The sequence below is a fragment of the Rhinopithecus bieti genome, unplaced genomic scaffold, assembly GCF_001698545.2.
Source record: "Rhinopithecus bieti isolate Rb0 unplaced genomic scaffold, ASM169854v2 scaffold_74563, whole genome shotgun sequence".
Taxonomy (NCBI): domain Eukaryota; kingdom Metazoa; phylum Chordata; class Mammalia; order Primates; family Cercopithecidae; genus Rhinopithecus; species Rhinopithecus bieti.
The window spans coordinates 1,047,390-1,075,378 of record NW_016827726.1 but is presented as its reverse complement, the minus strand read 5'-3'; the positions used below and the strand labels follow the sequence as shown (position 1 = coordinate 1,075,378).

Genomic DNA, 27,989 nt, shown 5'->3' with positions numbered 1-27,989 from the left:
AGGATGCACCCATGACACAGCCTCAGGAAGTTCTGACAAGGATGCAGGATTTTTCTCCGCCCCCTTTGCTAGACTCACAGCAGGGGTGCCCCATCTACTTGGCCTGCCACACTCAGCTCCCTTGTGGGAGGGAGTATGTGAGTGAGTGTGGGATCCCACAGGCTGCTCTGGGCACTGACACAGGAGCAAGCGCTATGCAGCGCCCATGGCCAGACCAGGCATGTTGCCTCGAGGGGAATGTGGTGACACCCAGACCAGGGTGCCTGTGACCCTGAAGCCCCAGAGGGGGTGTTAATGTGCTAATTAGCTCTTTTAGTTCTGCTGCCCACAGCCTGATGGACCGCAGATTGTTAGCAGCTCATTCGACCCCTGGCCCTGTTGCATGGGGTGGCTGCACTCTGCCAGCGAGGGCAAAGGGCCAGTGTGACAACCTTTCTGGATACCCACAGTTGGTGGGTCCCGAGCTCTTGTCCAGCGTCCAAGAAGAATGAGGTCACACTTGCTGATTGAAGGATGGTAGGGGCGGATAATTTTACTGAGCAATGAAAACAGCTCTCAGCAGAGAGGGGAGCTGGAGAGGGGACGGGAAGAGCAGGTCATTGTCTTCCCCTGAAGTCAGGGGGTCTTTGTCCTGAAGTCAGGCCATCTCCTCCCTGAAGTCAGGCTGTCTCCTCCCCAAAGTCAGGCCATCTCTATTCCACTGAGTGAGTCTGGGGTCTTTAGAGACATATGATGGGGGTGGCACAGGCCATAGGTAGTATAATAGTATAGGAAAAAGCAACATTTGTTTGGTTAAAAGGCATTTTTCAGAAAGATCCAATTGGGAGAGAGCAGGTAAACAGGAATAGAAGTTCTCACTCTGGTGCATGAGTTTCAGGCTGTTTTTGACTTGAAGGTGGGGTTTCACCAGGGACCCACCCTATCTGCCTATGATTTCTCTGCCTCCTGTCTCTATTAATAATGAAATGTGCCCAAGGTGGTTGGGACATGTGAAGGGGTGGCCTGCCCCTCCACACCTGTGGGATATCTCATCAGGTGCGACGAGAGACTGAGAAAAGAAATAAGACACAGAGACTAAGTATAGAGAAACAACAGTGGACCCAGGAGACTGGCACTCAGCATACCAAGGACCTGCACTGGCACCGGTCTCTGATTTCCCTCAGTTTTTATTGATTATTATTTTCATTATCTCAGCAAGAGGAATGTGGTAGGAGAGCAGGGTGATAATAGGAGAAGGTCAGCAAGAAAACATGTGAGCAAAGGAATCTGTGTCACAATTGAGTTCAAGGGGAGGTACTATGCCTGGATGTGCACGTAGGCCAGATTTATGTTTCTCTCTGCCCAAACATCTCAGGGGAGTAAAGAATAACAAAGCAGCATTGCTGCCAACCTGTCTTGCCTCCCACCATAGGGCAGTTTTTCTCCTATCTCAGAATTGAACAAATGTACAATCGGGTTTTATACCGAGACCTTCAATTCCCAGGGGCAGGCAGGAGACTTCCTATCTCAACTGCAAGAGGCTTTCCTCTTTTACTAATCCACCTCAGCACAGACCCTTTACGGGTGTCAGTCTGGGGGATGGTCAGGTCTTTCTCATCCCACAAGACCATACTTCAGACTATCACATGGGGAGAAACCTTGGACAATACCCGGCTTTCCAAGGCAGAGGTCCCTGCAGGTTTTCGCAGTGCATTGTGCCCCTGGTTTATTGAGACTAGAGAATGGTGATGACTTTTACCAAGCATACTGCTTGTAAACATTTTGTTAACAAGGCACGTCCTGCACAGCCCTAGATCCCTTAAACCTTGATTCCATACAACACATGTTTTTGTGAGCTCAAGGTTGGGGCAGAGTGGCTGGGGCAAAGTCACAAATTAACATCTCAGCAAAGCAATTGTTTAAGGTACAGATCAGAATGGAATTTCTTATGTCTTGCCTTTCTACATAGACACAGTAACAGTCTGATATCTCTTTCTTTTCCCTACATATCCCCCTTTTCTTTTTGACAAAACCTCCATCATCATCATGGCCCGTTCTCGCTGGTCGCTGTCTCTCCGGAGCTGCTGGATATACCTGTAGACTAACAACAGAGAGAACAGACATACAAGGATTAATACAAAATTTGCAATAGTGGAATTTCCAGTGGTTTTAACCCAAGTGACGGGGTTAAGATTTGTGAGGCTATCAACAGCTTTTACCATTGCCTCAGTTTCTGGCACCAGATTTAACTGGGCTTTTGATGCCTTAAAAATTTGTTCTTTTGATTTTGAAATACCTAAAGTAAGATTATCTTCTCTTCCTTGTAGATGGAGTCTAACCACTTCCCAGTGATGTTCAGGTTCATTATAGTCTCGAGGTGTAATACAAAAATCTAGCGTATTCCAGTCACACTGTAACTGAAAAAGATATTCCAAGCTCATGAGCCTATCTCCCATCAAAATGACAGTTTGTCTAAGATTATTAATTTGGCTTGCCAATTTTTGATCTATTTGGATCTGAGAATTCCACAATTTTGAGGAATTCTTTTGCCGATTATTCACATATTTTGCAGTTTGAATAGAGGAGTGTAAAGCAATTCCAGCAGCCGCAGCAGTAGCTGTGACTGCAATAAGACCCATAATCACTGCAATCAAAGTAAAAATGAGTCTTTTGGATCTAGTTAGAACTCCTTTTAATACTTCTGTTAAAATATGGATGGATGGGGAAGCCTCCCACGGTCGGTTCATGGACACAGGGATCCACGCGCCCTCTCTTGCCCTCACTGGCAAAATAATGGTGCTGCCAATCAAAAGTTGAATCAATGCAAGTAAACAATCTACAATTTTCACAGCGTAGGTATCCAAACTGGAAGCTGATTTTTCTGCTGGTGAAACACAAGCCAAACCTCTCCCCCATATTATCACCTTACCTATTTCTTATGTCTTATTTTATTTTATTTTTTTTTTGGGACGGAGTCTCGCTCTGTCACCCAGGCTGGAGTGCAGTGGCCAGATCTCAGCTCACTGCAAGCTCTGCCTCCCGGGTTCATGCCATTCTCCTGCCTCAGCCTCCCGAGTAGCTGGGACTATAGGCGCCGCCACCTCGCCCGGCTAGTTTTTTGTATTTTAGTAGAGGCGGGGTTTCACCGTGTTAGCCAGGGTGGTCTCGATCTCCTGACCTCGTGATCCGCCCGTCTCGGCCTCCCAAAGTGCTGGGATTACAGGCTTGAGCCACCGCGCCCGGCCATGTCTTATTTTTTATGTCTTTCCACCAAATCAGTTTTCCCTCATGTGGGCTGTTCTTTTTACCTGTAAAAATGTTGTTCTGCAGACGTAGTGGTCTGATTTCCATAAATGTTTAAAAAATTTAAAGTATAGAGTGCTAGATTAAGTTGCATCTGGGGAGTATTATACTCCTTACTCTCTTTTTCCTTTTTTTTGTTTAACCAATTGAGCTTTGAGTGTTCTATTAGTTCTTTCAATTATGGCCTATTCTTGGGAATTATAAGAGATTCCTGTTGTATGTCTAATTTTTCACTGATTTAAGAATTTTTGAAATGCTTTACTGCAGTATCCTGGCCCATTATCTGTTTTAAGTTTTTCTGGAACTCCCATGACAGCAAAACAAGATAATAAATGTTTTTTAACATGGGAAGTATCTTTTTCTGTCTGGCAGGTTGTCCACATGAAATGTGAATAAGTATCAACCGTCACATGGACAAATGACAATTTTCCAAATGAAGGTACATGTGTGACATCCATTTGCCATAACGCATTAGGACATAGACCTCTGGGATTAACTCCTGCCACCTGAGTGGGCAGGTGTAGGTCTTGACACTGACTACAATGTTGTACAATATTTTTTGCCTGTTTACATGTGATATCCAATTTATTTTTTAGTCCTGTTGCATTTACATGAGTCAGGGCATGAAGTTCTTGTGTTTCCATGAAGGCAGATGATAGTAGCAAGTCAGCTTATTCATTTGCCTTAGTTAAAGGCCCTGGTAAATTAGTATGTGCTCGAATATGAGTGATATAAAATGGGAAATTTCTTTTTCTTGGAGTTTGTTGTAACTAATTAAACAGCTGATTTAACTGATCATCCATACTATATTTGATTAGGGCTGTCTCAACATCCTTTGTAGCCTGTACTACATATGCAGAATCTGAAACAGTGTTAATAGGCTGATTAAAATCTTGTAACGCTGAAATGACAGCAACCAACTCTGCTCTTTGAGCTGAGTGATACTGAGTTTCAATGACTCGTTCTTTTGGCCCAGTGTAAGCTGCTTTTTCATTGCTGGAACCATCAGTAAACACCGTCAGAGCATTTTCTAAAGGTTTAAGTCTGGTAATTTTAGGTAAAATCCAAGTAGTTAATTTTAAAACTGGATGATTTTGTTTTGGGTAATGATTATCAATAATTCCCACAAAATCAGCAAGACCAATCTGCCATGCAGCAGAATTGATAAAGGCTTGTGTCTAACCTGTTCTTTGTTTAAAGGAACAATGATTTTATCTGGGTCACTTCCACACAGTTTTACTGTTCGTAGTCTTGCCTGACCAATTAATGTAGCCATTTGATCTAAATACAATGTGAAAGTCTTAATTATACTGTGAGGAAGGAATGACCACTTCACAAGATCTATATTTTGAACAATAATGCTTGTTGGAGAATGTAGAGTAGCAAAAATCAAAAGTTGAAGTGGGGCTAAATGATCTATTCTATTTACTTGTGCTGACCGAATTTTTTCTTCAGCTAATTCAATTTATTTAGTTGTCTCTGGATTTAATGTTCTTTGGCTATTCAAGTCTGGATCACCTCTCAAGACAGAGAACAAATGGTATAAATAGGGATGCCTAGAGTTGGCCAAATCCAATTAATATCTCCTAGCAATTTTTGAAAGTCATTTAATGTTCTGAATATGTCTTTTCTTATTTCTATTTTTTGTGGTTTAATTTTTCTTTCCTCTACCTACATTCCCAAATACTGAAAAGGAGTGGATGTCTGAATCTTATCACATGCTATTGTCAGGCCTGCGTTTGCAACCTCTATCTGCAGAAATGTGTAATAGTCAATTAATTTGTCTCTTGTTTTTGCAGCACACAAAATATCATCAATGTAATGAATGATATAACAGTCTGAAAACTTGTCTCTAACTGGTTGAAGAACCTGAGCTACAAAAGTCTGATAAATAGTTGGACTACTAAGCATTCCCTGAGACAATACTTTCCACTGAAACCTGGTGGCTCGTTCTTTATTATTTATGGCTGGTATAGTAAAAGTAAATTTTTCACAATCCTGCTCCGCCAGAGGAATGGTAAAAAAGCAATCCTTTAAATCAGTTATAATTAAAGGCCAGTCTTTGGGGATCATGGCCAGAGAGAGCAGTCGGGGTTGGAGAGGCCCCATAGGTTGAATTACCACATTAATGACTCCCAAGTCAGTTAGCATGCGCCATCTGCCTGATTTTTTCTGAATTACAAACACAGGAGAATTCTAAAGAGAGAAAGTAGATGAAACATGTCCTTTTTAAAATAGTTTTTTAACTATTTTATGTAGCGCCCCCAACTTTTCTTAGGGAGCGGCCACTGTTTGACCCATACAGTACACTGCAGGGCGAGTCTGAACTGCTCCTTCACCGTAGTGAACTGTAGGTTGGAAAATAATGAGTGCCACGAGCCAAGTCGCAGCAAGCCTAGTTTCAGGCTCCCTCCTCCAGCACTCACTCGGCTGAGGAGGAGGTGGCCATAATGGTTTTAGACCCAATGGCCCCGATGTTTCTGGACTTTTTCCTTTTAATTTTAATGTTTCTGGATATATTACCTCCTGTAATTGATTGTAGTCAACATATTGCGTTGACCGAGCCATTACTAGCTGTGCTACATTTTTACAATGTGAATTTTCCATTCCTTTTTTGAACTCTGTCCCTGCCTCTTCTTCACAATCTATTACACAGCTTTCAGGGGCATCAGAAACTGAAACGCTATCTTCCATTTGAAACGGTTCTAAAGTTGCTTTAAAATGGCCCAATCATTCCATACTGTAAGTGGGATGATTTTACCTTCCCTACTTGCTTGTTTTAATTCCTTGCCAATCTTTTCCCAATCTTTTAAATCTAAAGTTCCCTGTTCTGGAAACCAAGGGCAGTATTGTTCTATTGTTTGAAATAGTGTAATTAGATTTTCTGTAGAGGCTTTAACTCCCCTTCTTAAAAGAATTTTAATGAAGCTGAGATAAGAAGAATATTTACTTTCAGTTTGCCCCATTGTTACCCTGGATTCCTCCGAGCACACAAGCTTACCGTAAGGCTGACCGTGGACATACTCAGGAATCTCTTGTTGGCTGTCCTCAATGCTCACGTTCTTAGCGTACCTTCACCCTAGAGAAAGGCCCCACGTTGGGTGCCAGATGAAGGGGTGTCCTGCCCCTCAACACCTGTGGGATATCTTGTTAGGTGTGATGAGAGACTGAGAAAAGAAATAAGACACAGAGATGAAGTATAGAGAAACAACAGTGGGCCCAGGAGACCGGCACTCATCATACCAAGGACCTGCACTGGCACTGGTCTCTGAGTTCCCTCAATTTTTATTGATTATTCTTTTCATTATCTCAGCAAGAGGAATATGGTAGGAGAGCAGGGTGATAATAGGGAGAATGTCAGCAAGAAAACATGTGAGCAAAGGAATCTGTGTCACAATTAAGTTCAAGGGGAGGTACTATGCCTGGATGTGCACATGGGCCAGATTTATGTTTCTCTCTGCCCTAACATCTCAGTGGAGTAAAGAATAACAAAGCAGCATTGCTGCCAACATGTTTCGCCTCCCCCCACCATAGGGCAGTTTTTCTCCTACCTCAGAATTGAACAAATGTACAATCAGGTTTTATACCGAGACATTCAGTTTCCAGGGGCAGGCAGGAGACAGTGGCCTTCCTCCATCTCAACTGCAAGAGGCTTTCCTCTTTTACTAATCCACCTCAGCACAGACCCTTTATGGGTATCTGGCTGGAGGACAGTCAGATCTTTCTCATCCCATGAGACCTTATTTCAGACTATCACATGGGGAAAAACTTTGGACAATACCCAGCTTTCCAAGGCAGAGGTCCCTGCAGGTTTTCGCAGTGCATTGTGCCCCTGGTCTATTGAGACTAGAGAATGGTGATGACNGCTAGTTTTTTGTATTTTGTAGTAGAGACGGGGTTTCACCGTGTTAGCCAGGATGGTCTCGATCTCCTGACCTCGTGATCCGCCTGTCTTGGCCTCCCAAAGTGCTGGGATTACAGGCTTGAGCCACTGCGCCCGGCCAATAAACATTTTGTTAACAAGGCACGTCCTGCACAGCCCTAGATCTCTTAAACCTTGATTCCATACAACACGTGTTTTTGTGAGCTCAAGGTTGGGGCAGAGTGGCTGGGGCAAAGTCACAAATTAACAACATCTCAGCAAAGCAATTGCTTAAGGTACAGATCAAAATGGAATTTCCTATGTCTTCCCTTTCTACATAGACACAGTAACAGTCTGATCTCTTTTTCTTTTCCCTACAGGCATGACCTAGTTTTATACATTTTAGGGAGACAGGAGATATCAATAAAGTACATGTAAGATGTACATTGGTTCAGTACAAGTTGTCTGGAAAGGCCAGACAACTTGAAGGAGGGGGCGCTTCCAGGTTATAGGTAGATTTAAACATTTTCTGATTGGCAGTTGTTTGAAAGAGTTATGTTTTTATCTAAAGACCTGGAATCAGTAGAAAGGAATGTCTGGGTTGTGATGATTAGGAGTCGTGGAGACCAAAGTTTTATCATGCAGATGAAGCTTCCAGGTACCAGGCTTCAGAGAGAACAGATTGTAAATGTTTTTCATCAGACTTCAAGAGTCTGTTCTATCAGTAATTGTGAAAGGGAAGAGAGCATAATGAGACATGTCTGCTCCCTGCTCCCCATCATGGTCAGAACCAGTCCTCCCGGTTAGCCTTGGAATGCTCTTGCCAAGAGAAGTCCATTCCGATGGTGGGGCAGGGGGTGGTTAGAATTTTATTTTTGGTTTACAAAGTACATTAACATTGTTGTGCAACCATCACCACCATCTGTCTCCAGAACACTTTTTATCTTGCTGAACTCAAACTCAATACCCATTAAACAGTAACTCCCTGAAATTCTCCTCTTCCCTCAGCCTCTGGCAACCACTAATCTACTTTCTGTTTCTATGAATTAGACTGTTCTAGAAATCTCATATAAGTGGAATTATACAGCATTTCTGTTTTCGTAACTGGCTTATTTCACTTTGCAAAATGTGTTCGAAGTTCAAACTCATGTTGTAGCATGCATCAGAATTTCCTTTCTTTTTAAAGCTGAATAATATTCTATTATATGTATTTATCACATCTTGCTTACCCATTCATCTGTCACTAAACACTTGGATTTCTTCCATCTTTTCACCATTGTGAATAATGCTACTATGAACATGTGTATATGCCGATCTCCTTGAGACCCTGATTTTCAATTCTTTTTGGGTCTATACCCCAAAATAGAATTGTTTTATCATATGGTAATTCTATTTTTAACTTTTTGGGAAACAGCCACACTGTTTTCCAATGTGACTGCACCATTTTCCATTCCCACCAATAGGGCACAGTGGTTTCAATTTCTATACACCCTTGCCAACATTTTTTATTTTGTTTTTTTTTTTTAACAGTAGCCATCATAATGGGTATGAAATAGTATCTCATTATCATTTCAATTTTAATTTTTGCTTTTTTTTTCTTTTTTGAGACAGGGTCTCTCTCTCGTTGCCCAGGCTGGAGTGCAGTGGCATGATCATAGTTCACTGCAGCCTTGACTTCCCAGGCTCAGGTGCTTTTCCTGCCTCAGCCTCCTGAGTAGCTAGACTTCAGGCACACACCACCCCACCCAGCTACTTTTTGTATTTTTTGTGGAGACTGGGTTTTACCCTGTTGCCCAGGCTGATCTTGAACTCCTGGGCTCAAGCCAATCTCTCACTTCGGCCTCCCAAAGTGCTGAGATTGTAGGTATGAGCCACCATGCCTGGCCTGATTTGCATTTTTGTAATGATTAGTGATTGTTCTAACAGTTTTTTTTTTTTTTTTTTTGTGGACTCTTCAGGGTTTCCTACGTAAAATATGTCATCTGAGAAGAGAAATAATTTTATGTTTTTTTCCAATTTAGATGCTTTATATTTCTTTTTCTTTGCCTGCTTGCTCCAGTTAGGACTTCCAGTACTCTGTTGAATAGAAGTTGCAAAAGCAGGGATCTTTATTCTTGTTTGTGATCCTAGAGCTTTTAGTCTTTAACCATTTAACATGTTAGCTGTAGGCTTTACATATATGGCCTTTATTATATTGAGGTAGTTCTCTTTTATTTCTAGTTTGCTGGATACTTTTTATCATGAAAATATGTTGAATTTTGTCAAATGTTCTTTCTGAATGAATTGAGATGATCTTCTGGTTTTGTATTTAATTCTGTTTATGTGGAGAAATGCATTTTTTTTTTTTTTTTTTGAGATAGCATCTCACTCTGTCATGCAGGCTGGAGTGCATTGGCACGATCTCAGCTCACTGCAGCCTCCGTCTCCTAGGTTCAGATTATCCTGCCTCAGCCTCCCGAGTAGCTGGGATTACAGGCACCTGCCACCACACCCAGCTAATTTTGTATTTTAGTAGAGACAGGGTTTCAACATGTTGGCCAGGCTGGTCTCAAACTCCTGACCTCAGGTGATCTGCCTGCCTTGGCCTCCCAAAGTGTTGGGATTATAGGCATGAGCCACTGCACCTGGCCACACTGGTTGTTTTTTGTATGTTAATTCCAGAAATAAATCCCACTTGGTTGTGGTATATAGTAATTTTAAAGCATTGTTGAATTCTGTTGGCTAGTATTTTGTTGAGGATTTTCACTTCATTGTTTATCAGGGATGCTGGTCTGTGGTTTTCTTTCCTTGTAGTGTATTTGTTTGACTTTGGTATTAGGGTAATGCTGGCCTTACAGAGTAAGTGGGAGGTGTCCTCTCTTCGGTCTTTTTAACAGTTTAGGAGGATTGCTGTTAATTTTTCCATAAATGTTTGGTAGAATTTACTAGTGAAACCATCTTGTTCTAGGGTTCTGTTTTATGTTTTTTTTTTTTTTTTTGTTGTTGTTGTTGTTGAAAGGTTTTTGGTTATAGATTCAATCTCCTTATTAATTGTAGTCTATTCAAGTTTTCTGTTTGTCTAGATTCACTCTTGGTAGATAGTATATTTCTAGGATTTTATTCACTTCATCTAGTTATCTAATTTTTCATCATGTAAGTATTCACATTACTATCTTATGATCCTTTTTTTATTTCTGTAAAAGCAGCAGCAATGTCTCCTTTCATTTCTGATTTTAGTTATTTGAGTCTTCTCTCATTTTCTTAGTCAGTTGGCAGTTTTGCTGATCTTATGGAAGAACCAACTCTTGTTTTATTAATTTTAAAAGTTGTTTTCTATTCTCTATTTTGTTGATCTCTTCTCAAATCTTCATTATTTCTTTTCCTCTGCTAGGTTTCAGTTTCATTTGTTATTTTTCTAGTTCCTTAAGGTATAAAGTTGCATTATTGATTTGGGTTCTTATTTTTTATGCAAGCAATTACAGCTGTAAATTTCCTTTTTAGTACTATGTTTGCTGCATCCCACACATTTTGGTGCATTTGTTTTTATTTTTATTTGTCTCAAGATATTTTCTAATTTCCCTTGTGATTTTTTTCTTTTGAGCCATTGTTATTTGAGAGTGTATTGTTTTGTTCTCTCTTTTATTTTCTTTAGAGATGAGCTCTTGCTCCATCATCCAAGTTGGAGTGCAGTGGCATGATCAAAGCTCACTGCAGCCTCAAATGCCTGGGCTCAAGTGATTCTTCCACTTCAGCCTCCTGAATGTCTGGGATTAAGGAATGTGTTGTTTAATTTTTACGTATTTGTGGATTTTTCAGCACAACTTTTACTATTGGTTTCTTTCCATTGTGATTGGAAACAATATTTTGTACGATTTTAATCTTTTAAAATTCATTAAGACTTATTTTGTGGCCTAACACATCATCTATCTGGGAGAATGTTTCATATGCACTTTAAAAAAAGTGTATTCTGTTGTTGGGTGGATTGTGTTGTTTATGTCTGTTAGGGCCATTTGGTCTATAGTGTTGTTCAAGTTCTTGTATTTCCTCATTGATCTTCTGTCTAGTTGTTCTATCTGTTATTGAAAGTGAAATACTGAAGTCTCCTATTTTTTTCAAGTTGTCTATTTCTCTCTTCAATTCTGTCAATGTTTGCTATGTATATTTAGGCTCTAATATTTATTGCATAAATGTTTCTAATTATTATATCTTCTTGGTGAATTGACCCTTTCACCATTAGATAATATTCTCCTCTGTTTCTTGTAACAGTTTTATTTTTACTTAAAGTCTATTTTTAGGCTAGGAGTGGTAGCTCACGCTTGTAATCCCACACTTTGGGAGGCCAAGGTAGGTGGATCACCTGAGGTCAGGAGTTCGAGACCAGCGTGGCCAACATGGTGAAACCCTGTCTCTACTAAAAATACTAAAAAAAAAAAAAAACAAACAACTTAGCACCCATAGTCCCAGCTACTTCGGAAGCTGAGACATGAGAATTGCTTGAACCTGGGAGGCAGAAGTTGCAGTGAGCCAAGATTGTGCCACTGCACTCTACTCTGGGTGACAGAGTGAGACTCCATCTTAATTAAAAAAGAAAAAAAGTCTATTTTTTTCCCTCTGTGTTTCTCTCTGTGCCTCTCTCTTCTCTTTCTTGAATTCTAAGAGCATATAATTTGGTCCACTTACTGTTGTTCCATATGCTCCCTAGGCTTTGTTCACTTTTCTTCATTGTTTTTTTCTTTTTGCTTCTCAGACTTCATAATTCCAAATGATGTTTCTTCAAGTTCACTGATTCTTCTGCCCATTCAATTCTGATGTTGAACCCCTCTAGTTAATTTTCCAATTCAGTTAGCTTATTTTTCAACTCTAAGATGCCTGTTTGGTTCTTTTTAAAAATAATTTCTGTCTCTTTGCTAATATCCTATTTTGTTCATGTATTGTTTTCCTGATTCCTTTAATTCAGTGTCTCATTGAGTATATTTGATAAAGACCATTGTTTTAAAGTCTTTGTTTAGTAAGCCTGAAGCCTGTGTTTCCTGAAAGTTGGTTTCTGGAGATTTATTTTGTTACTTTGATCAGGCCATATTTTCCTGTTTCTTTGTGTGCCTTGTGATTTTAAGAAGGCATTTGCAAAAACAGCCACCTGTCCTAAGGGACCTAAGATCTCCCCTTTCTACCTATGCAGTGCTCCACTCTGCTGGTTTGTGCTGCTCTGTCTTGGTATTCCCCCAAAATATTTTAAATCATTTTTTTCATTTTCATTTTCATTTTATTTTTTATTTTTTGAGATGGAATCTCACTCTGTCACCTAGGCTAGAGTGCAGTGGCACCATCTCAGCTTACTGCAACCTCCGCCTTTCGGGTTCAAGCAATTCTCCTGCCTCAGTCTCCTAATAGCTGGGACTATATGCTTGAACCACCATGCCTGGCTAATTTTTGTATTTTTAGTAGAGATGGGGTTTCACTCTGCTGGCCAGGCTGGTATCGAACTCCTGATCTCAGGTGATCTGCCTGCCTCAATCTCCCAAAGTGTTGGGATTACAGGCATGAGCCACTGTGCCCGGCCTATTCGTTTCATTTTCATACAGAGCAACTCAACTCTCCCATGACCTTACCCAGTCTGAACACTTAAACCCATCTTTATATGGAGAATTGGTGAGGTCTCTGTTTTGTATATCCAAACACTTAAGGGAACAGTAGGAGTTCTGTAGAGCAATATTCTTGGTTTGTTTTGAATTACATCTATGGATACTTCCTCTATAAATCATTTCCTAATTTTTCCCTGTCTAGTTTTTTCACCAAAATTCCACTGGCCTCTAAATAATTTTTGTTGTTGTTGTTTGTGGGGAAAAGAAAGAGAGATCAGCCTGTTACTGTGTCTATATAGAAAGAAGTAGACATAAGAGACTCCATTTGGTTCTGTATTTGAGATGCTGTTAATCTGTGACCCTACCCCCAACCTTGTCCTTGCAAGAGACATGTGCTGTGGTGACTCAAGGCTTAATGGATATTGGGCTGTGCAGGATGTGTCTTTGTTAAACAAGTACCTGAAGGCAGCTTGCTGGTTAAAAATCCTGCCCGTCCCTGGGCAATGGAACATCTCGGTGTAAAACCCATTGTGTGCTTTGTTTACTGAGCAAGGAGAAAACCGCCTTTAGGAATAAGGTGGGACTTGCTGGAGCAATGCTGCTAAAAGGTTTATGGAGATGTTTGCATATGCATCTCAAGACACAGCATTTTCCTTTAAACTTATTCATGTCACAGGGATTTTTGTTCATATGTCTTACTGCTGATTTCCTCCCTACAATGATCCTATTGTCCAGCCACTTCCTTATGTTTAAGATGGTGAAGATAATTATCAATAAATACTAAGGGAACTCAGAGACCGGTGCCGGCGTGGGTCCTCTGTAAGCTGAGCACCGGTCCCCTGGGCCCCACTTTTCTTTCTCTATACTTTGTTTCTGTGTCTTATTTCTTTTCTAAAGTCTCTCGTTCCACCTAACGAGAAACACCCACAGGTGTGGAGGGGCAGGCCACCCCTTCAGTTGTTGAGACAGTCTTGTTCTGTCTTCCAACCTGGAGTGCAGTGGCATGATCTTGACTCACTGCAACCTCCATCTCCTGGGTTCATTTGATGCTCTTGCCTCAGCCTTCTGAGTAGCTGGAACTACAGTTGTGCGCCACCACACTCAGCTAATTTTTGTATTTTTAGTAGAGACAGGGTTTCATCATGTTGGCCAGGCTGGTCTCAAACTCCTTACATCAGGTGGTCCACCTGCCTCAGCCTCCAAAGTGCTGGGATTATAGGTGTGAGCCACCACACCAGCTTAAATAATTCTTAAAATCAGTAATTTTTGGTAAAAAATTTTTTATGTATTTTGTGTAAATGTATATCTAGGTATTTTATCATATAAACATTTAAATATATAAATATATATTTATATTTAAAAATCACATATATGTGACTAAAGCATAACATATATACATATCTGCTTTAGTTCTGAATATTAGTCTGGTATATAATTAAGCTGTAATATTATCAGCTTTGTGATTTAAAATTTTAAGCTGCTGAAATGAAACTCTGTATCCTTTCTTTAGTATGATTTCTTCACTTACCTGATAGAATTAATTTTCTTCCAATTGTTCTGCTTCTCTGGCTGAACACTGATTGCTACATACCCATATGTTGAGGCTTTGCCAGAGGTGACAAGCCTGTTTTCTTTTACAACATCAGCTTCTCAAAAGTCCTCTGACCCCCAAAGGACTTATACTTCAAGACTCCCCTACTCTTCCTTCACTGTAAGATTTTTTCCCCCTGTCCCTCTACACATCCTGTCATCTCTGGCATTACTATTTATGGCCTGATTCTGTCTTGAATGACCTTGAAGTCCCCAAGACTCGCATGTGTAAAAAAATTCTTAGTTTGAGTTTGATCAGCTCCTAAGAGAGAATTTCTGGGTGAGAGAAGGAACTGTAAAAATGGTCCATCAACTGCATTCTTCAAAAATGTTGATGTCATAATAGGCACAGAAATGCTGGGGAACTTTTATAGATTCAAGGAGACTAAGGACATATAATAACTAAATATAGTATGAGTTTCTAGACTGGAACATATACTGAAAGAAAAGAATGCTATAAAGAACATTCCTGGCTAAATTGACACAAATACAATACAGACAGTAGATTAAATAAAATTCCATGTTTCTGTTCAATTTACCAACATCGATAACTATACTGGGGGTAGGAAACAGAATATCCTATTTCTTAGAAAATACTGAAATATTTAGGGGTAAAGGATAAGATGTACACAACTTACAATTTGATATGTCTTGGATTTGTGTCCCTGACGAAATCTCCAATTGTAATCTCCAGTGTTGGAGGAGGGGCCTGGTGAGAGGTGATTGGATCATCGGAACGAATTTCCCCCTTGCTGTTCTTGTTAGTGACTGAGTTCTTATGACATCTGGTTATTTAAAAGTGTGTGGTACCTCGCCGTCTCTATTTCCTGAGGCCTGCCCAGCCATGCTTCCTGTACAGCCTATGGAACCACGAGCCAATTAAACCTCTTTTTTTTTGAGACAGTGTCTCGCTCTGTAGGCCAGGCTGGAGTGCAGTGGTACAATCTCGGCTCACTGCAACCTCCGCCTCCTGGGTTCAAGCAATTCTCTGCCTCAGCCTCCTGAGTAGCTGGGATTACAGGCACCCACCACCATGCCTGGCTAATTTTATTGTATTTTTGTAGAGATGAGGTTTCACCATCTTGGCCAGGCTGGCCTTGAACTCCTGACCTCATGATCCACCCGCCTTGGCCTCCCAAAGTTCTGGGATTACAGGCGTGAGCCACTGCGCCTGGCCCAATTAAACCTCTTTTCTTTATAAATTACCCAGTCTCAGGTAGTTCCCTATAGCAATGTGAGAACGGACTAATGCACAATTGCCAAATGTTTAGACAAAAGAGTAGTAATGTAGATGTATGTAGAGAAAGCAAATGGAGACCAGGCGCAGTGACTCATGCCTGTAATCTCAGCACTTTGGGAGGCCAGGTCAGGTGAATTGCTTGAGGCCAGGAGTTTGAGACCAGCCTGGCCAACATGGAGAAACCCCATCTCTGCAAAACATAAAAAAATTAGCGGGTAGGGTGGTGCATGACTGTAATCCCAGCTACTCAGGTGGCTGAGGCATGAGAATTGCTTGAACCTGGCAAGCGGAGGTTGCAGTGAGCCAAGATCACACCACCGCACTCCAGCCTGGGTGACAGAGTAAGACTGTGTCTCAAAATAAATAAATAAATAAAAATTAAAATTAAAAAAAGAAAACAAATGGAACAAAATGCTAACTCAGTGAATCTGTGTCACAGGAATAGCAGTGCTTTTAGTATTCTTGCAACTTTTCTGTAAATTTGAATTTTCTAAATAAAAGTTTTAAAATGGCCCATGACTCTGTTCCCCTAAATTTTCTCTCCCCTTTGAGAGACTCTGACTTCAGTCTCACCATTGCCCCAAGATGTGTGGTAGTCCAATTTGAAATGTTATACCAGTTTCTGTCTCAGGCAAGAGCAGTGGGATATATTTCTCACAACTGATGTTCTAACATCCATGTTTACAGAATATAGAAAAGGAACACAGGGGGAAATTAAGTAAAAAAATATACATTACAGGCTGGACACAGTGGCTCACGCCTGTAATCCCAGCACTTTGGGAGGCCGAGACGAGTGGATCACCTGACTTCAGGAGTTCGAGACCGGCCTGGCCAACATAGCGAAACCCCATCTCAACTGAAAATACAAAAAATTAACCAGGCATTGTGGTGGTGCCTGTAATCCCAGCTACTTGGGAGGCTGATGCAGAAGACTTGCTTGAACCTGGGAGGCGGAAGTTGCAGTGAGCCAAGATTGCACCACTGCACTCCAGCCTAGGCAATAAGAGCAAAACTTCATCTCAAAAAAAAAAATTAAAAATTAAAAAATATAAATTACATACAAAAATACAAAATGAATGCAGAAATACAAAGAGTCACATTTACATGATTTCAGATACTGGGAATTAGAGTGTAGATTTTGGAGTCAGTAACATCTGAGTTCTAACCTTTCCTCTGTCACATATAGTCATGTGACCTGGAACAGGACATTTTACCTCTTTCTACTTCAGTTTTTGTGTCTTGGACAGGGACTTGTAAGTCCTCAGTGTATGCAGCAAAAAAAATATGAAATATAGGAAAAAGTAGAAAATGTAGGAAAAAATCTAAAATACATATTATATATGAAGAAGATTCCTGAAAAATAGGAGTAAGGAAGAAAACTAGACACCAAATAGTTTCCTACTCCAAGATTTTAGAGACTTCACTGGTATCCTTGGAGTCTGAAAAGCTTTGTAGTTTCCAAGAATTTCTGGTTGCAATGGGGTAGGGAAAAGATTGGGGAAAGATAGGGTCTTTATTTCCTACGGTCCTTCTGAAAGCCACATGCTTTATATGTGTACTCACTTAGTACCTAGGACCTTCTGACACTTCCTTATGTTGCTGGTGGAAGTATAGATTATTAAACCTCTTCATAGGTGTTTTGGCAATATATATCCAAATAAAAAAGTACACATGTGCACAATGAAGGTTCTATAGGGATATTCACTGCAATATTGTTCTAAAAACAAATTCATGAAGGGATCAGTTGAATAAACTATTATATATTCATATAAAGACTGCAACCATTAAGAAGAATGAGACGTCTGCATATTCTGACAAGAAATGATTTCCTATACATATTTACCATAGAAAGCAAGTTGTGTAAGGAATGCTACCTTTTTGGCAGTGGGTTGGGGGAGGTTATGCACACACCTATCTACCTCGTCAGGGTGTGTACTTAACACTGTCTCTGGAAGGCCACACAAGAAATTCAAGTTTTTCAGAAGGGAAGTTTGGGGACACAGGATGGAGGGAAACTTTTCAATCTATTCCCTTTTATGCTTTTACATTTGTTGCCGAGTGCACGTGTTGCCTTTTAAAAATTGGATTTTTAAACAAATTTACCACTACTACTTACCACCAAAACCTTCCCCCATTCCTCAGCTCTTCTCCAGGGCCTTGACTGGCGCTGACAGCTCACCACCCCTTTTTTCTCCAGCAAGAAGCCACTGGTTTAAGGGAGATATGAAAGGTGGGGTGGATACGCAGGTGGACATTTGCTTTTCACTCTGTATCTTTTATTTTTATATTTACAATCATGTGCATGTAATACTGTTACAGGAAAAGGGTCCCAATCCAGACCCCAAGAGTGGGTTCTTGGATCTCACTCAAGAAAGAATTCAGGGCGAGTCTGCAGGGCAAAGTGAAAGCAAGTTTATTAAGAAAGTAAAGGGAATAAAAGAATGGCCACTCCATATGGCAGCCCCGAGGGCTGCTGGTTGCGCATTTTTATGGGTTTTCCTGATGATCTGCTAAACAAGTGTGGTGGATTATTCACGCCTCCCTTTTTCAGACCATATAGGGTAACTTCCTGACATTGCCATGGCGTTTATAAACTATCCTGGCACTGGTGGGAGTGTAGCAGTGAGGATGACCAGAGGTCACTCTCGTCGCCATTTTGGTTTTGGTGGGTTTTGGCTGGCCCCTTTACTGCAACCTGTTTTATCATCAAGGTCTTTATGACCTGTATTTTGTGCTGATCTCCCATTTCATCCTGCGATTAGAATGCCTTAACAGTCTGGACATGCAACCCAGTAGGTTTCAGCTTCATTTTACCCAGTTCCTATTTAAGATAGTGTTGCTGTGGCTGACACGCTTCCGCCATTACCTTTTAAAACAAAAAATTCATTTTTATTAAAAAACAAACAAAAAACCCTTCCAGACCCCTTTTTAACACCTCTTCCCTCACTCCCTTAACACCTCTTCCCTCACTCCACACCCGCTAGCCCTTTTCACGGGACAAGCTCACCAGCTGGTCCTTCTCCAGTAAAAAGCCCAGGGCTTTCTCTTAAGGGAGGAGACTAGGAGTTAGGGAACAACTCCAGAAGAAAGGTGATGGGTGAATTGTTTAGAAGGTTAGTGTTGGTTCTTTTATTCGATTAAACAGGGATACACATATATCTACCAAGGAATAGGTAAGGGAGAAATAAGAACACTAAAAAACTCGGAATCGTTAAGTGTGAAGCATATTTGGAGTTAACTCCAAATATTACTAAGTAAGAAGAGGCGGGCACGCGCTGCATACCGGGATTTGTAGTCCCTTCCGGGGCGGCGTACAGCGCGCTTGCGTAGAGGAGCCGTCGCTCTTCCGGGCGCATGCGTGCGGCAGCGGCGCCAGGACTGATTGCACCCTGGCGGCTGCTGGCGTGTTGTGAGCTGGGAGCTCGGCATGGCGGTGCCCACTGCAGCCATGGGGCCCTCCGCGTTGGGCCAGAGCGGCCCTGGCTCAATGGCCCCGTGGTGCTCAGTGAGCAGCGGCCCGTCGCGCTACGTGCTTGGGATGCAGGAGCTGTTCCGGGGCCACAGCAAGACGCGCGAGTTCCTGGCGCACAGCGCCAAGGTGCACTCGGTGGCCTGGAGTTGCGACGGGCGTCGCCTAGCCTCGGGGTCCTTCGACAAGACGGCCAGTGTCTTCTTGCTGGAGAAGGACCGGTTGGTGAGCTGCCGGGGCTAGGGAGAGGGGTCGTGGTGAAGTGAGGTGTGGTAGTGGGAGAGCGAATGGGGGGCGAACGGGGCCTTGGGGTTGAAAAGAGAGTGGACTTGAGGGAGGGGGAAAAGGGGAGTATGGAGACGAGGGGGGAGTGTGGAGATGAGGAGGGAGTGGGGAGAAGGTGGAGTGTGGGGGTGACGGGGTCGTGAGGGGTGAGGAGAGGAAGTGTGGGGGCGTATGGAGAGTGTGGAAGTAAGAAGGTTGGCGATGGCGGGTGAAGGTGAGGATAGGGTGGATGGGACGGGGCTGCGGTGGGAGCCTTACTCGTTTGGAGTCGATTCGTGTGCTGGTAAGGAGTGGCTAGGGGCTGTGGTGGTGGTGGTGAGGATTGCCCCTTTGAAAGTGATAGGGCGTCCCGTGGGAATGAGCTACTGGGTTAGGAACGTTGATGGTAGAGTAAGGGTGAAAAACCAGGAAGGAGGAGGAGGCCAGGGAGGGCACAAAAATAAGGGCATAGATGTGGAAGCTGAGAACAACAGTTCAGAAGGACTGCGGAGAAGAGAAGGGAGAAAGGACTGGATTCTGAATTACCCAGATCTTTACTCGTCCCAGCATACCTTGGTTTGAATAAGCTTAGAAAGTTACATGGGAGGCAGCTACATCTATGTGAAGTGACATCTGGATTCTGTTCTTTCAGGTCAAAGAAAACAATTATCGGGGACATGGGGATAGTGTGGACCAGCTTTGTTGGCATCCAAGTAATCCTGACCTATTCGTTACCGCGTCCGGAGATAAAACCATTCGCATCTGGGATGTCAGGACTACAAAATGCATTGCCACTGTGAACACTAAAGGTGACTGACTATTCAGATAGAGAGGGTAATAGGAAGATAAGCTGTTTGAATTCATTCAACAACCATTTTCCGAATATCTTTTCTGTGTCTGGCACTCAGCTGTGTATGAGACATCCTGAGCTGAATAAGAGTTTCCAGCTCCAAGGAACTCCCCAGCGGGGAGGGGACATGTATATACAAATAACATAGCAAGATATGGTTCATTTAATAATGGAGAGGTCTGCAAGATGGATACCCAGAATAGAAATGAAAACAGAAGTCTGCCTAGGGGAGCCAGGGAAGGCCTCACCAAATTTGAGCAAACTTTTAGGACAGTCATAGAAATTGAGTGGTCAAGGTGCAGTGGGTGGGGAATGGGGCATTTCCAGGAGGGAACAGCATGTGCAAAGGCATGGAGAATATGGAAAATTTTGATTAGTTAGAATGGTTGAAACTTGGATGGTCTTGGTGAACTGCGAGAAAGTGACCAGAAAGTTGTGCAGTACATTTATAGGCTCAGTTGTAAGTATTGAGGCTGGTACTGTATGGGACTCTTGAGTTTTCATTTATCATAAGATGTTCCATTAGGAAAGAAAGTTGGTAAATAACTGTGATACACCCAAAATTTTGAAATGCTTTCTGATACAATTTAAGATACAGTATAGATACTAAAATGTGAAAAAATTATGCATTTTAGAATGGAAAAGTTGATGAGATTTTAATTGATGTGTTCAGTGTGGGCCACTAGACTTTGTTGCCAAGACTTACCTCTGGAGGCAGAATGGTGTAGTTTTTCCCCAGGTATACAGCTGCTGATCCATGAATGATTCAGGTGATGCCCGGGTGAACATTAAAAACCAGTTTTGCAGATATTTTAATATTTACTACAAGAACTAGCTCATAGAATTTATTACTCAATTAAAGCTGAATTTATTTTGTTTTTATTTTTGAGACAGAGTCTTGCCCTGTTACCCAGGATGGGGTACAGTGACACAATATTGGCTGCCTGCAGCCTCCACCTCCTGGGCTCAAGCCATCCTCCTACCTCAACCTCCTGAGTAGCTGGGACTACAGGCACATGCCACCATGCCTGGCTAATTTTCTGTAGAGCTGGTTTTTGCCATTTTGCCCAGGCTGATCTTGAACTCCTGGACTCAAGTGATTTACACACCTTGGCTTCCCAAAGTGCTGGGATTACAGGCTTGAGCCACTGTGCCTGGCTGCTAAATTTATTTAAGTAAAATTTTTTGGATCAATTTTAAGAAAAATCTTGAATAAAGAAAAATATAGTGTTTAATGGATAGGACAAAAGTTGTGATGTTGGCATGCGAGTGACTAGAATTGAGAAATGCTGGTGTAAGAGAAAAGGGGGCTTTGGGGTCAAATCTGGGTTTAAACTCTTGGCTCTGACTTCATAGTTTTGACACTTTGGCTCATCTTCTTGTCTCTTACTTCCTTCGTCTATAAAATGGGGTTAATAAAGTGTGTCTTAGAGGAGATTGTGAAGACCAAATCAGGAAATGTGTAGATGAATGTGCTGGACTCATTGTTGAATTATAAATAGTAGCTCCCTCCCATTGTCTAGGACTTTAATGAGTAAGACCTGAAGAAAGCTCTGGTCTTCTTTCTAGGATAGCACAATAAACTTGTGGAGGGTTATGAGCAAACAGATTATCTTACTGTTTATATCTGGATTCCTAGGGGAGAACATTAATATCTGCTGGAGTCCTGATGGGCAGACCATTGCTGTAGGCAACAAAGATGATGTGGTGACCTTTATTGATGCCAAGACGCACCGTTCCAAAGCAGAAGAGCAGTTCAAGTTCGAGGTCAACGAAATCTCGTGGAACAATGACAACAACATGTTCTTCCTGACAAATGGCAATGGTTGTATCAACATCCTCAGGTGAGGGGGTCTAGCTTAGGAGACTGTTATATCTTTGTGCTGGGTGCTGTGTCAGATACGGAAATGAATTAGATGTGAGCCTATCCTGAAGGAGCTTAAAACACAAATAGAATCCTAACCTGTTTTAAGTACATTTGAGCTGTATATTTTATATACTTTATATTTTACTGAGTCCTTACAGAAATTCTAGGGGTTGATGGTTTGCTTCTCATTTGACAAATGAGGATCTGAGGGTGAGAGGTTACATCAGTAGTCAGCTAGTGTTTGCTAGAACTGGATGCACCTTGAATTATGATTAATTTATACCCTCTTTTTTTTGAGGCGGAGTTTTGATCTTGTTGCCCAGGCTGGAGTGCAATGGCGCGATCTCAGCTCACTGCAACCTCCACCTCCCAGATTCAAGCTATTCTCCTGCCATTGCCTCCTGAGTAGCTGGGATTAGAGGCATGCCCCACCACACCCAGCTAATTTTGTATTTTTTGTAGTTTAGGGTTTCTCCATGTTGGTCAAGCTGGTCTCCAACTCCCAACCTCAGGTGATCCACCCACCTTGGCTCCCAAAGTGCTGGGATTACAGGCGTGAACCACCGCGCCCAACTGGCCAATTCGTACTCTTAAAGTTTCAACTTAAATATCGCTTTCCCTTCAGGGAAGCTCTCCCGCTACCCCAGGGTTAGAGGTAGGTTAGAGGCTTACTTTACGTACTTTCTGTAGGAAGCACTTTCCTTCTGTGTTGTAATTGCATTGTTATTTGCCCATGTCTCCTGTTAGACTGTGAATTCCACGATGGTAGGGATGTTGTTTGCCTTGTTTAGTGTTGAATCCCTAATGTCTAGTCCTGCACCTGCTCCACATAGTAGGATCTTAGTGAATATTTGTTCTCCAAATGAATGAAATTGTGGAGCTGAAATTCAGATCTGTTTAATTCTAGCCTTCCACTATCCCAGGTGATCAATGTGAGGCCAAGTGAGATATGTTCCATGGGGAGTTGAAGGAGGGAGCTTGTGAACTTTATCTTGAAAGATGAGCAGGATTTGAAGAATAAGCAAAAGGGAACCACATAAGTGACAAAGCAGGCATGAGTGAACATGACTTATTTGCAGAGTAGTTCGGTCAGGGTTGTTGGGGACGTGGTGGCAGATAAGGGAAATAAGAGAGGGCATGATAATGGGAAGATGAAGTCTAATTTGGGACCAGATTATAAAAGGCCTTTATTTTATGCCTAGTATCTTGGATTTTATTTTGTAGGCAATGGGGATTCTATAATTTTTTAAGAAAAACCTTTTTATTATAAAAGACAGATACTGAAAACCACATAACACAAATGTGTAGCTTAACAAACTCTTATAGGCTTAACTCTTGTGCAGCCCTGCCCAAGTCGAGGAGTAGTTCTTTCCAGTCATCCTAAAAGTCCATCCAGGTGTTTTGTCCTAATTACAACTCCTTTCCACAAAAGCGAACACTATCCTGACTTTTATGGTGATTCTTCATAGTTTGTCTACCATGTGTGCAGCCCCTAGATATCCTAGTTTTGCTCATTAAAAAAAAAAAATTGATACGTCTTTTGTGTCTCTTAAATTACTCAAAAGAAATTTCCTAAAACGTAGCTGCTGAAAAACCAGACTGGTAACCTGTGGAGATTCTCCCAGTTTGGCTTTTGCCGATTCCATATGCTTGTTTATATGTTGGACTATTGTGTAAAGAGATGCTGCTTCTCGTCTGCCATTTGGTTACCCGGTAGTGCAGTTCATCTAGGGAAGGCAGAATAAAATTTTGATTCTGTTTGTCAGATGATGATTTCGTTTCCTGCTGCCTCCAAAGAGGACCAGTTAGGTTTTTTCTTTTTTTTTTTTTAAATCATTATGGGCTCATGTTTTTAAACATAGTTGATGTGTTTCCATCTCTTGTAATTGTTACGCCTATTGAAGGTCAAATTATGCCATCTTTGGCCAATAAGAACATCTTCAAGTTGGTTCTTGAGCCCTTTTTTGACATATTCCCAGTGGTCTTCTGTTTTTTGCTCCCTGGTTTGATAAGATGTTCCAAGTTCATCTTGTACAATCTTGCCCCAGACCTTTAATCAGAAAATTCTCCAAGAAGCCTAACATTCTGGCTGGGTGTCGTGACTCACACCTGTAATCCCAGCACTTTGGCACTTTGGGAGGCCGAGGTGATTGGATCACTTGAGGCCTGGCAATCATGGAGAAACCCTGTCTCTATTCAAAATACAAAAATTAGCTGGGCGTGGTGACGCAGGTCTGTAATCCCAGCTGCTTGGAAGGCTGAGGCGGGAGAATCGCTTGAACCTGAGAGGTGGAGGTTGTAGTAAGCTTAGATTGTGCCACTGCACTCCAGCGTCCTGGGCGACTGAGTGAGATTCCACCTCAAAAAAAAAAAAAAAGAGGCCTTACATTACATTCTTTCACTGAGAAATGATACTGAAGTTAGGAATGTTCATTATCATTGGGTTGGCCTAGGAATTACGTGTGTGTGTATATTTAAAGATAAAATACCTTGTGAATTCACACTGATAACTTCCAATTAAAATTGAGGAGGACTCCAGGGATTTTATTAAACCTCTTCTATATTACAAATATATTTCTTCCCTTCCAAATTGAGTATTCTGGTTCTCAAGGGCACAAGGGATCATAGAATTAGAATATCCGATGGTTACTTATTACCTGTATCCCATGGTAAACATATAGATGTCTCAGAATAACAATATTACTGCCACTACCACCAATGTGATGACTTGAAACAAAAAATGTTTTTGCTTTTTGCATACACTCTTTACATTCTTCCCCCGTTAAAAAAAATAGTACCGAGGCCGGGCGCGGTGGCTCAAGCCTGTAATCCCAGCACTTTGGGAGGCCGAGACGGGCGGATCACGAGGTCAGGAGATCGAGACCATCCTGGCTAACCCGGTGAAACCCCGTCTCTACTAAAAAATACAAAAAACTAGCCGGGCGAGGTGGCAGGCGCCTATAGTCCCAGCTACTTGGGAGGCTGAGGCAGGAGAATGGCGGGAACCCGGGAGGCGGAGCTTGCAGTGAGCTGAGATCCGGCCACTGCACTCCAGCCTGGGCGACAGAGCGAGACTCTGTCTCAAAAAAAAAAAAAAGTACTATATATTGTAGGAGTGTGCAGCTGTTACATATTATACCCTCCCTTTAAACCATGTATAGTTTTTGCAAGAAACTATATTCAGTGTTGAGCACCAGTCCTTATAAGTCTCTAGTCATTTTTTAAATTGAAGCTCATTCTCTAGTTAAGATTCCTCGGGAAGCGTTCATGGGAACATTATTCCTGGAGTTTTCATTACAACTTATTTACGTACTTATAAAGCTTATGGATTTTATAAAACGTTATTGTGCTTCTTGTTTGTATCATTATATTTGAAATTCAGTTTTGCTGGATGTAAAAATCCTTGACTCATTTTCTTGCTTGTGTATCTTTCTTAAATATGGTACTCCATTTTCTTTTGGCATTAAGTGTTGCTGTCAGATTTTCTTTTTCTTTAAAGTTTTACTAGTCTATGTCTCGATGTTGGTTGCTTTGGTTCTGTAGTCTCAGGTATGTGTTGTGCTTTTTAAATAATGTAGTTCAAAATCTCTTTTTATTTCAGGAATGTTATCTTGAATGACAGTTCTTGGTGGTGGTGCATTATCTTTGCTTTTCTTCTTCATTGTCTCCTATTATTATTTTAGTACCACAGTCCTCTTGCAGTTTGATCACTGTCTGTCTTGTTTCTCAGCTACCCAGAACTGAAGCCTGTGCAGTCCATCAACGCCCATCCTTCCAACTGCATCTGTATCAAGTTTGACCCGATGGGGAAGTACTTTGCCACAGGAAGTGCAGATGCTTTGGTTAGCCTCTGGGACGTGGATGAGTTAGTGTGTGTTCGGTGCTTTTCCAGGTAAGTGACTCTATCAGCACTTTCCTTGTTGGGTACGTGAATTTTATTTTATCGTGAATGACATGGTTCCCTCCTCTTACTTGGTAATTCTCATGTCTCTTCTGTCCACTCTGTATCATAGGCTGGATTGGCCTGTAAGGACCCTCAGTTTCAGCCATGATGGGAAAATGCTGGCGTCAGCATCGGAAGACCATTTTATTGACATTGCTGAAGTGGAGACAGGTAACCTCATGAGAATCTACTGTCTTTCACCTTTGGCATTCAGGACTTCTCTTGTGATCTCATCTCTGCATGTGACTACTTCATCAGCATCATCATGAATGAATTTGTCTCCTTTAGACAAGTGTGGTTATGTTTTGACTCACTGCCGGATAGTGAAGAAGCAAAGCGTTAAGAAATAAACAGGCAGGTCTGAGAAAAGTGACTTAGAAAAATATTTTGATTTATTTAAACTTTAAACTACAGAGTAAGAGGAAGAAAAAAGCATCAGTTGTGGTCCCACTATCTGAATACCACCTTTGAAAAAATGTTGTGGTATATTTCTCCTTATCTGTTGCCTGTATAGGAACTTGAAAAAATATTTTTTTTAATTTAAGGAATTACCAAGTTTTGCTTTAAAACAACAGAAGCTGGAAATAGAAAATGGGAGGAGAGTATTCATTTTACAAAAGAATTTCCTCAGATTTGTTTTTTAATGTTGCTGTATTGTTTTCGGAAATCTGTGACATTCTTCGTAGAAAGATTAAAACTATATAGAAAACTTTGAAGAGGAAAGTAAAGAACTTGAAATTCCACTATGTAAAGAATGTCCCTGTTAGTCACGTTGTGGTGAACATTGTCCAGCATCCAGCCATGCAGATCCTTCATGTAATTTGCATGTCCCTGTGACGCAGTGACACTTTTCCTGCTCAATGACCTGCTCTTGAGTTAACCCACCTGTGCTCAGAGCCTGCTCTGCCCCCTGCTGGCTTGTGGGCTCTCTGTGGCTGGGAGTTCTCTGTAAAATGAGGTAATAGTTGTGTCTATCTTGTGGGATTAGTAGGTGGATTAAACGAGTTAATACAGGTAAGTACTTAATGAATGTGTCCTTCGTTATGAACGTATTGATTGGTTTCTCTCTATTGTTTTCTATAGGGGACAAACTATGGGAGGTACAGTGTGAGTCTCCGACCTTCACAGTGGCGTGGCACCCCAAAAGGCCTCTGCTGGCATTTGCCTGTGATGACAAAGACGGCAAATATGACAGCAGCCGGGAAGCCGGAACTGTGAAGCTGTTTGGGCTTCCTAATGATTCTTGAGAGGGGATTATAGGGAGAGGAGGCCCTGGCAGAGGTCTTCCTTCATGTGGTTAGTTTGGTCTGTTCTCTTGGAGTTGGTGGGCACCCTAAATATTTGTAAATTGGTATAAATTGTAAACGTCTATGGTCAGGCTTTCCATTCCAGTTCTTTTGCTTTTTCTGTGTATTAGCTCTTTCCATTCTTTGCCCCCAGCGTGAGTTAACTCGTGTGGACTCTGCAGTGTGGGTAGTGACCCCAGCATACTTTGTCCTCTGGACCTCCTGTCTTCTCTGCTTTTGGGTACATGGTAGACTTTGTGACATTTGATACAACTTGGACTATACTTAGTTTGGAGGGAGGGGAATGGAAGGATATGGAAATTTTTTAAAATAATTATATATATATAATTTTGAGAGTTGAGCATTTAATAAACTGACTTTTTTTATTATGGCACTTCTAAGACTTTAAAAATTATTATGTCCTTATGTTGCAGTTTTGTATTTTTTTTTTAATTTCAGAAAGAGAATTTAAATGTCATAATTCTGTCATTTAATGTCCCAACCAATAACCCTCTGAAATGTAGGGACAAAGCTAATTGAATGACTGAACTAAAATTTTGACTCTGAGCTTCCTGGTGGCAAAGTAAAGAGGGGAGTAAGTCAGTTAGCTTTTTTATTGAAAAGAAAAACACTTAGTGGTTCCTCATGGAAAGCAAAGCTTTATTAGTTCTTCCCTTTAAAAAAAAAAAGGGCTTGTGTTGGGGAGGTTGTTACCTAAGAGCAGTAGTTTTCATTATTTTGTAATTTTTTTTGGTGTTAAAGCAAATACTGAGGC

The 27,989-nt window shown here is 41.5% G+C and overlaps 1 protein-coding gene and 1 long non-coding RNA gene across 3 annotated transcripts; one reads left to right on the top strand and one right to left on the bottom strand.

Annotated features, from left to right (window-relative positions):
- Positions 1 to 1,994: 1,994 nt before the first annotated feature.
- LOC108523469 (uncharacterized) lies at positions 1,995 to 14,436 on the bottom strand. Its single transcript, XR_001883817.1, has 3 exons — positions 14,234 to 14,436; positions 6,284 to 6,449; positions 1,995 to 2,080 (listed from the first exon to the last, which is right to left on the bottom strand). It is a non-coding gene; the product is annotated as an uncharacterized LOC108523469 (long non-coding RNA).
- Positions 14,437 to 18,640: 4,204 nt separating this feature from the next.
- THOC3 (THO complex subunit 3) lies at positions 18,641 to 27,606 on the top strand. Of its 2 annotated transcripts, none has more exons than XM_017864086.1 (6): positions 18,641 to 19,229; positions 19,921 to 20,077; positions 21,758 to 21,962; positions 25,716 to 25,877; positions 25,999 to 26,099; positions 27,012 to 27,606. In XM_017864086.1, exons 1-6 carry the CDS (start codon positions 18,963 to 18,965, stop codon positions 27,173 to 27,175), a joined length of 1,056 nt encoding a protein of 351 aa, XP_017719575.1. In that variant the 5' UTR covers positions 18,641 to 18,962; the 3' UTR covers positions 27,176 to 27,606. The 2 variants fall into 2 exon arrangements, with proteins under 2 accessions (XP_017719575.1, XP_017719574.1); XM_017864085.1 differs by having other exon boundaries at positions 18,878 to 19,225.
- Positions 27,607 to 27,989: the final 383 nt, after the last annotated feature.

What these genes read in the sequence shown, in the direction of transcription:
- THOC3 (XM_017864085.1), top strand. Translation starts at nt 18,890, where the DNA reads ATGCGTGCGGCAGCGGCGCCAGGACTGATTGCACCCTGGCGGCTGCTG. An exon ending in TTCTTGCTGGAGAAGGACCG is followed by an intron (nt 19,226 to 19,920) that starts GTTGGTGAGCTG and finishes CTGTTCTTTCAG; the next exon opens with GTCAAAGAAAACAATTATCG. An exon ending in TGCCACTGTGAACACTAAAG is followed by an intron (nt 20,078 to 21,757) that starts GTGACTGACTAT and finishes CTGGATTCCTAG; the next exon opens with GGGAGAACATTAATATCTGC.